The sequence below is a fragment of the Ochotona curzoniae genome, unplaced genomic scaffold (genome assembly GCF_017591425.1).
Source record: "Ochotona curzoniae isolate NIBS_2020 unplaced genomic scaffold, NIBS_Ocur_1.0 contig_1, whole genome shotgun sequence".
Taxonomy (NCBI): domain Eukaryota; kingdom Metazoa; phylum Chordata; class Mammalia; order Lagomorpha; family Ochotonidae; genus Ochotona; species Ochotona curzoniae.
In genome coordinates this window covers 10384534-10394743 of record NW_024464918.1, presented here as the reverse complement: position 1 = coordinate 10394743, position 10210 = coordinate 10384534, and the positions used below count along the sequence as shown (strand labels likewise).

The 10210-nt window shown below is 38.5% G+C and overlaps 1 protein-coding gene across 1 annotated transcript; it reads left to right on the top strand.

Moving 5' to 3' along the window:
* The first annotated feature begins 3780 nt into the window (after positions 1–3780).
* Positions 3781–4386, top strand: LOC121152283 (60S ribosomal protein L21-like). The gene is given in 1 exon segment (XM_040974292.1): positions 3781–4386. A coding segment is annotated over 1 exon segment (606 nt).
* Positions 4387–10210: the final 5824 nt, after the last annotated feature.

Sequence of the window (10210 nt, the reverse complement as noted above, 5' to 3'; positions counted from 1 at the left end):
TGAAGAAAATTACATCACATCAACATCTATAAACATTAAGATATATAAAATAGTTTAATAATTTGTTGTAGCAATTTAGATATCATGGGTAAAATATGTGAAAATATAGTCAAAGGCAATTGAAATGTCTGCATTAAGGAAAAAAGCCAAACTCAGAGAAAGTGAAATTTTATAGAAGAAAATATGATGAAATGCAAATATACGAAAAAAGGCAACTTTTATAACTTTATAAAGTATAAAATGCCTATAGTAAATATCTTCCTTTAGGATGAACTATTTAAATATTGCTGTTTGGTTTAAGAATAATAATTATAATGTGTTAAATATCAGTAATTAACTAAATATTATGCATACATTGTATTGTTTGGTTAGATATGCTTCTTATACCCTATTGTGTATTATACTTATTGTGTCTTTTTTTCCCAATATCTTTATGATAAGATTTTACATATGTAATATAGGAGAATTTTGACCATTATTTTTGTCCTGCAAATCACTTAACATAAAATATTACCATAATGCATAGAGTAAAGGTGACCTTTTCCAGTAGCAGTACTGGATTGATAAAATATTTAAGCACACAAATAAAAATAGAAAAAACAAATATATACCCAGTATAAAAAGCAAAAACACCGAATAGTTTAGAAGATAATATAGTTGGGCCTGGCACGGTAGCCTAGCAACTAAAGTCCTCGCCTTGAACATGCCAGGATCCCATATCGGTGCTGGTTCTAATCCTGGCAGCTCCACTTCCCATCCAGCTCCCTGCTTGTGGCCTGGGAAAGCAGTTGAGGACAGCCCAAGACTTAGGACCCTGCTCCCGCGTCGGAGATCTGGAGGAGACTCCTGGCTCCTGGCTTCAGATCGGCTCAGCTCTGGTCATTGTGGTCACTTAGGGAGTGAATCATTGGACGGAAGATCTTCCTTTCTGTCTCTCCCCCTCTATGTTTATCTGACTTTCCAATAAAAAAAAATCTTTTTTAAAAAGGAAAAAATAGCATAGTTTACTATGTGAATATTAGAAAGACAAATATATTTATTTAAGTTTTTTTTTTTATTAGAAATAGGTTTACATAGAGAAGGAGAGACAGAGAAAAAATGTGTTCTATCCACTGTTCACTCTATAAATGCCTGCCGCAGCCAGAGCTGAGCTGATCCGAAGTCGGGCACCAGGAGATTCTTCCCAGTCTCCTGTTGCTGTCCTGCAGCAATGGACTTATTGCACGGAGATGATCATAACACGCATGGACTACTGACTGGTGGTCAATAGCCGAAGTGTATTGACAGCACCAGACTTTTAAAGCAAGGTTGTGGTGTAGGGATCCGGGGAGGAGGGGCTTGAGCCATTTACATCTCAACAGCAAGGTGCAGTTCCCCAAAACACAGCTAGTTCCTCTCTCAGGTTCTTTATCTAAACCTGTGAACCAGGGGGTTTCCTGCTCATTCATCTCCACATCAACTGCTCCTGGTGACTTTCCAGGGAGATTCAACTGGCTGTGTCTCCCACAATAGCAAAGATTCTGAATGTTCTTCTACAGTGTCACCTGTGGGTGCAGTGGTCCTAGAACTTGGCTACTCCCCCACTGCTTTCCCATGCCAAATGCAGGAAGCTGGATCAGAAATAGGGTACCTGGGACATGAATTCGTACTACATATGGAGTGCTGATACTTCAAGGTGAAGGGTTAGCCTGTTTGAGCCATGGAGCCAGTCCCAAGACAAAATTTCTTAAGAAATGAGTAATAGTTATTCATAAAACTAGTCAGTCACTTGGCTATCTTTAAAATTCTTTAGGACTCTATAATATAAAAATGCAGGAATGCGTTTGCAATGTACTAATCTGAAAGGATTTATATCAGTATAACAAAGTAGTTATAGTGAAACAACTTCAACACATACGTCTCTATTGGGAAATAAATATGAAGAGATGCCCTGACTTTATCAGTCAGCAGAGAAGCACAAAATAGAATTGCGATGTAAAACCAATGCCTAAGTCACCAGATTGCTGAAGGTGTCCAGTGCTGCCAAGGACGTGGAGCAGTGGCACCCTTTTCCTCTAGCTGAGGGCTATGCAAATTGGCATACTCATTTCAGAGAACAGTGACCCAGCGAAGGTGCGCTTAGTTCTGATGTTATCAGAAATACGTATATATGTTCACTAAAAGCAGTGGACCTATACACAATGATTACAAAAATACCCCTTGTAATGTCTGAAACTAGCAGCACCCTGAATGCTCATCAAAACTAAAATGGAGAAGTTGGGTTTATAAAATGTACTGGCGTCTAAGGCCGTGGACAGAGCACCTCTGTGTGCAGCTGTAATAGGAGAGTCCCAGACACTATCGGCGTCTGGGGTTAGGACTGGAATAGAGGTTATCTTTGGGAAAGGAGACAAACTGGGAGGGAACCTGAAAGAGTTCTAGAAAGACCTTCTATTGTGCCAGTAATTTTTCAATTTCTAAATTTGCAAGGTTATAACTTACTTTTACAAAAATCCACAAGTTATATGCTTATGTACTTTATTACATGTCAATAAAAAGTTGGAAAGCTATAGGATTTTTAAAGATTCTTATAAGAAGCTGAAGCCAAAAAAAAAAAAAATCTGAAGAATCAAATTATTAGTATTGTCTGAGATGTGATGAGGTTACCATGTAATGGACACCTTGGTTCTGTGACATGCTTATTCCATCATCATGTGATCTTTATGATCCAGCCCTGGTGACCTGGCACAGGTGACTTAACCTCAGGAGGCAGTTTCTTTAAATACAGATTTTACTTTTGTATTTAGAGCAACTGTGTTGAACAAAAGACATGGATTAATTGATGCTTTAAAATCCTATAAAAATGCTAAATCGAAGCAAATAAAATCTGCATCTTAAACAATCAATTTTCACAAGAGCTAAGGAAGAAACAGCCTGGCAAATTCATCTGGTGTTCTGTATAAATACAATTTTAAAATACCTCCCATTTTTTTTACATGCTATGCCATCTGCAGAATGACTCTTGGAATGGAATTTTAATCTCTAATTGCAAATGCAGGGATTAAAAAGGTTACATTCAAAATGTGTTGGGAGACCAACTAACAATTCAGAAAGAAGGGAAAAAAGAGGAAGTCTCTGCAAGTTTTGCTGGTCTAGGGGTTTTCTGGAAATGATAACCTGGCATCAGGCCTTTCACAGTCAGAAGTGGAAAAGGAGAATAACCTGTTCTGATTGGCTTTGAACTGTCTGGACCTTGTTTAAACACCAGCTGCTTTTGACTGTGGAATCAGAACAAGAATGAGCAAATTTACCCGTTCAATTCCTTACAAATTAGACTGTAATTTTACCTGCGCTTTCTACAATTAAAGTCGAAAGAATATGTCATACTTTCTGCTTAGAAGGCCACCCAGTGTAGATTGAATTAAACAGATGTGGAAAGCAAAAAAGATGCTTGGAAATGCTAAATTTTTCACAAGAATGGAATCTAAGAAAAATATAAGTACAAATGGCAGCCTGATTCTCTTGCTCCTGAATAGACAATTAAATGTCTCTTCTTAACTTTTTGTTTGATGTGTTTGACATCAGGGCTCTCAATTTTCTTCGGTTATGAAGTTTTTATTCTGACTGTTCTTTGACCAGGCCATCTTTTGTGCTATATCAAATATTTTAAATAGGCACAATGCAATTCTACCATCATCTTCCTCTTTTCATGTTCTGTATCTCTTACTTGGGCTGGCAAGCCAAATCCTTTGCTGGGATGGCTTTGACAAAGGATAAGACGAGTAACTGTGCAATAGGATTATGTGCACTTTTGAACTCTGTCATAGGCACTTGGTTAAATGTGTATGCTTGATCGACTCCGTAGCAAAAACTGTGGCCTCCTTCCCGTTCTTGAATGGCAGAGAGAAAAGCCCTCTTCCTTCAGTAATTCGGCAAGATGCTGAACACAAAGGGATCTGTCACATATTTTCCAGGTCTTCTAGAAAAGGTGGAGCTGTTCCTTTAGTCACATACATGCACATTTACAAAACTGGTGACATTGTAGACGTCAAGGGAATGGGTACCGTTCGGAAAGAAATGCCCCATAAATGTGACCATGGCAACACTGGAAGAGTCTACACTGTTACGCAGCATGCTGTTGGCACTGTCAGAAACACATCAGGGCAGGATTCTTGCCAGGAGAATAATGTGCATATTGAGCATATTAAACGCTCTGAAAGACGAGATTGCTTCCTCAAATGGGTGAAGGAAAATGATCAGGAAAAAAAAGAAGCCAAAGAGGAAGGTACCTGAGTTTGACTAAAGCACCAGTCTGTTCCACCCGGAGCAGCCGACTTTGTCAGAGCCCGTGAGAAGGAACCTGAACTATTGGAACCCATCTGCTGTGAGTTCATAGCATACATATAAAACAAAAATAAAGGATCTCTGAAACTCTTGAAAGAAGCAGAAACCAAAATAAAACCTTAAAAAAATGCAAGAGGGCCGTTAAAAACTATACTGCGTACATTTTGGTAAGATTTTTTTTTGTAATATATTTTCATTCCCCCTTCCACCTGTCAAGACTACTTTTGCAGGTGCATTTACACACATCATACCTCTATGTATCTCTACACTATGTAGGTGTATTATATATCTATATGCAGTCACTGCATAATACACTGTGTTGTCTGAGTATCTCTCAACATTTTCCACCCTTTCTTGTGCTCCTTTTTCTTTAAAAATGATCTGGAAATTAATTTCTTTTTTTTTTCCTTCCTGTTTGTGGCTTTTCATTTAAGGGGATCTTTAGTAGCTATGTAATGGAGACTTTCATATCTGGTAACATGTTATTTAACTTCATGGCTTTGTAAATTTTAATTTTTCTTCCTATTGTTGATTTTGTATTGTGACTTTTCACTTAAGGGGATGTGCAGTAATTGTGAAATGGAGACTATCATATCCAGATGTGAGTATGCAATGCAGTGTGCATCTCTACTTCCAGACTAAAGATGGACTTACAGTGAAGCTGTTTACTATATGACAATAGGATGATGCGGTCTCTGCCATTGTGCATGCTCACAAGGATGGACATATGACTGTGTATGAAGAACTATACTTTAGTAATGATATAGCAAAACTTGGTGAGGGAGGATTGGGGAGGGGATAAGGGAAATCCCAGGGGCCTATGGAACTGTATCATAAAATGATGATGATCATAATAGTAATAGTAATAATAATAAAAAGATTAAAAATTATCTGGAAAAGCCAATGAAATGAGCATTTGGCATGATACAACAGCTCAAATGGAAGCCCTGTCTTGAACAGTTCTGATGATGTAAGGGTCTTCTTGTCTCTGAGTACCGTTGGCCCGCTGTGTCCATGCATTCCACATAAGTTGGCTCACCTATTTCATGCAGGAAGTATGGACAAAAACTGCGATTGTGCCAACCTTCTTTGCTTCCTTTGGTTACCTCAAAGGATTTGAGATAGCAACTACTTACCTAGCTGTCGACATCATATTAGGTATTGAAGGTAGTCGAGATGATTTAAGGTGCATTGGAAGGATGTGTGCAGGCTTTATGTAGTCGCTACTCCTTGAATTAAGTCCATCACGCACTTAAATATCTGTGGAAAGTAATCCTTTGTGGGCATCCTGAAACTGATCTTCCTTGGGTTCAAGGGATGAATATGTTGGCTTTGATTGGGAGCAGCTGCTGAAACTCAGAGTTTGTTTTAGGTAAGGAGAAGTGGGGCGAAAAATATCATCCAAAATATGTACAGTGCAAATGTTCCTTTTGTGCATATTAGCAGAGTAGGAATAGAGTGGAAAACGGAGGACTGAATGTTACATATACTGTGTGATCTGAGCGCTAGTGTTCTCTATCTGCAAAATTTGATTTCTACTGCAGGAAATATTATTTCACTTCTGAGATCTAACTATTGCTTTAAACTAAGTGGAAATCTCTCCAACGGGCCAAGTTTGACTCATTGAAAACAACGTAGTAAAAGAAGTCGTGACTCAGTAGTGACACGACAGCCTGCTTTCCAATGTGATGTTATTGAAAAAAAAAAAAGTGAAAATTCTCCCAGATCTGTAACTTCACTCTTGTAAGCCTTTCAGTTCCTCCCCTCCCAGGGCACATAATTATTTCATGTTCCCTTTTAAAAGAAAGATAAATTGAAACAGCCATTCCAATTGCTGTAGTTTCTACTCTAATAAGATAGCGACAGAGATGTCACATGAATTTAAGTGACAGCCCTTGTTTCTCAAAGCAGCAACATTTCTACAAAATAACATACGTCTTAAAGTCACCTAGAAAATGTGGTGGGGTAAGAGTGACTACCCAGTCACAGAAATTCTCAACTTTTGTCTCTCCCACCTTAGGCGTGCACACTGCTTTTTGTCCCTCTAGCACTTCCTGCGTAGACACCCAGTGGTCTCCTTCACCAAGGATTGCTTTTCATTCAAGGGATCACATTTTCTCCTTGGATAACGAAACACACTCAGGAAGGGTCACTATGTTGTTGTTGTTGTTGTTTTTTGTTAGAACAAACTCCAGAACTTAAAAGAACACCATGTTAGAATAATCACTAATTTTTTAATACCTTTTTTAGAGTCACCAAAGCTGCCAGCGCTTGCCCCATGACCAAATCAATTATCTAGAAAATATTTGTATTAGCTGTCTAGAAAATGAAACACAAATGACAGGGTTCACAATTTCAATAAAAATAATGTGTTTAGGAATTTATAAAGAAAACATGAAACCTTTTTGAGAAAAAATTTAAACTGTACTAGAAATGAACCTCAACAAATACACTGTCAGCCTCTGGATGGAAACTAGTATTGTCAAGATGTCAATTCTTCCCTAGTGATTCTATGTAATCAAGGGGGTTGTATATTTCTCATTGAATTTACTACAAAATCTACGTGAAAAAAAAATCCATGCATGACAAAAAATAAAAGACTTATTTTGTTTTCATTGGAAAGTCAGATATACAGACAGGAGGAGAGAGAGAGAGAGAGATCTTCCATCCATTGATTCACTCCTCAGGCAGCTGCAATGGCTGGAGCTGAGCCAATCCGAAACCAGGAGCCAGGAGTCTGTCTCCTCCATGTCTCCCATGTGGGTTCAGGATCCCAAAGCCTTGGGCTGTCGTTGACTACTTTCCCAGGCCACAAGCAAGGAACTGGATGGGAAACGGGGCTGCCGGGATACGAACCTGCACTCACATGGAATGGAATCCTGGTGTGTGCAAGACAAGGACTTTAGTTGCTAGGCTATTGTGCTGGACCCATTTTTAAAAAGATTTTTTTTTAAATTTTTATTGGAAAGTCTGATATACAGAGAGGAGAGACAGAGAGGAAAAGAATGATTGCTACTTTTGAAAGTCTTTTGAGTCTTTTACTGTTTGTAGTAATACCTACACTGGTCATAAAACCCTGCATACATTTACTTTGAAACAGCCTGATGTTAGTACATCATCCCATACTGTCTTCATAAAAAGAGTTCCTAAAACTTATATCCTGCTCCTGTCTTTCCTCGGCGTGTGGGGCAGAGAAAGAGAAGCATGGATACTGAAGGGACAGCTGCAAAGCGATGGAATATGGGTGGGAAGCACAGACCAGCTTCACACTGATGTCCCAGGCAGATGGGAAAGGGAAATTGCAGTGGTGGCATCAGGAGCTGAGTGATACTGAGAGATTTTGTTGAAAGGCTGCAACTCAAAAGGTGGTTTTCAGGGAAATCTAGTAATCATTAGTGAGTGACTGAAATGTGTATGGGATTGTATGACCAGGTAATGGACTCTAAACAATGAAGAAGAGTCATTCACATACCTAGTTTTTAAAATCATCTGTAATGTGTGTGAACTGTCAGTAACCACATCACTAGTTCTCTGTGAAGGATTTGGGTCTGTACCAAGTCATCCTAGGAAGGAGTGAACCTGCCCAGGCATTTGTGTACATGGTCGCGTGCATGCACACACACGGGATTCTTTATAAGTTGAGTTGATAACATATGGTGGTCACGAATTTATTGAATTCTGGACTTTTCATTGTTGCTCATATTTCTGCAGTGCATGTTTCAGATAAGGCTGAGAATTTCTTCATGAGCCTGTTAATTGAAAAAAAAAAAAAAGTCTTGGAAAGCTTCAGCTACTGTTCTTGCTGATGTCTGAGAATGATGCGTGTTCCCATCCTGGAAAGAGACTCATTCACTCTCAGCATTGGTTACATGCCTCCCAGCTGTCATGAGGAATCAGGTGGAGTGCGCCTGAACTTAATCTGACTTTGCTGGTCTGCTTGTTGATAGACATCAGAAGGGCTGAGATGAGCGTTGTAATCTTTAGTTATGCAAATATCTGCTTTTCTTTATTTCCCTAAAGCAAACTTTGCAGTAGATAATGGAACTCTTCTCCAGCACTTCAACAGTTTTTCTGACAGATAAATCTGCAAGCTACTGTTTTATGAGTAGCTCTCGGAGGTGCAAGCGGAGTTGGCACAGACAGCATGAAACTGAAACATAGCTTAAGTCTGTTGAAAACATAAGCAGGCAAACAAGCAAAAGCTGCACATTTGCAGAGGGGAGAAGAAGAATAACCTTGGAGGATGTCGACAGAAGAAAAGTGTTTGTTTGATGTATGTGGAAAGCACTTTTACAAAGCGTCCACTTTCTTCCATTCACCACTTTGTTGTGCCCCTCTCACGGAGTCCGGCGCAGGGCTAGGCAGAGGGGATAGATAGCTGAAGCTGATGTTCCATTTGCCTTCAAGTCACTCATGAGTTTTGATGGCTGTTTGATGTTTCGTTTCTGACTCTGACAATATGTGAAAAATAAGAGCAGAAAAGGAGCAGGAGAATAATTGAAAAAAGAATTTAAGTTTTCTTGTTTGTGGATCCGGTTTCATTGTTTTGACTATTGTGTGTACAGCTGGGAATGAAGCATGAAAATCCTAGAACTGGTGGGGTTACTAACTAGGGTAGTTGGCTCAGGACTGATAGGTCTTGTTGATCATGAGTTTTTCAGCAGTGAAATTGGGAAAGGCTTGCTGAAGTGTTGGCATTATTTTTCAGAGAACATGTTATTTAACAGTTAAACGTCTTTTTGAAGAAGTTAATTGTCTTTTTTTAAAAGAAGAATTCTAGAAGGAGGTAGTCGTGCTCTTTGGCACAATGTCTACAGGATTAGGAGTGTAGATAGAATATAAAATAATTATCTACACCAAATGGTCAGTGATGAACCATCATAGACTGTTTTGAGTGGGGAAGTGGTTGTGGTAGTGTAAGAAACAAGACGTAGAGACCTCATGTCTTTTTAATGGTTTCTGAATTGGGCCTTATTATGTATTCATTTGCAAATGACTCAGGAGACCACTCCCAAATTAAGGAGTTGGATTCTTGGGGAGTTAAGTCTGGGTTTCTTGGGTTTGTTGGTTGAGGAATAGCTACTTGACCTTTTTGTTTTATTTATGTTTAAATAAATCATCCAGTTCAGCTCTAGGTTAATAGTTTTCATCCTTTCTTAGGGCACTTTAAATAATATTAGATTTTGTGAGAAGGAAAGCTTGAAAGGATTAAATGACTATAGACAATACATTATAACTGTGGAAGATACATTCGTCACTTCTTTATGGTTTACTCTTCATTCAAACATCCTGAGGAATTATTCATGTTTCTTTGCTGATGCATAGGACATGATGTTTGGGAGATGAACTGTTTTCCATCCCTGTTGCTTTGTCTTTCATCATAATGAAGCAAAACCTCCTCAGTTCCTGTAAATCTAAACTCTTTTGGTTATGATGGCTGTGTTTTAATTTTTTTGGCTTTCTTTTGTGCTTAATGTTGCATTTTACTTAATATTTATTCCAAAGAAAAGGAACTCAGGTATCTACTGTCAAAGGGACATTCACAATTCTCTTATAAGATGAAAATTCTCTTATAGGAAGCATAAAATGTATACCTGGATCAAGATTTGTGAAGCAAAGATAGATTTAACCTATCAGTTAAGTATGGCATAAAACTTGAAAATCACTGTAGTTAGCTGTCAGTAAAAAAAGTCCCAGGGAAATTACCCCTGGACAAATGGATTAAGTAATTGTGCTACAGGTCACACAGCTTCGGAATGCCAGGATACATAATTTGTCTTCTATTTTTGAGCATATCCATGTTTTAATGATCTCAAGATACTGTGACCACTGAACTGACTTTGTTATAGCTATGATAGCTGTTAGGCCCTGTCTGAGCTTGCACATT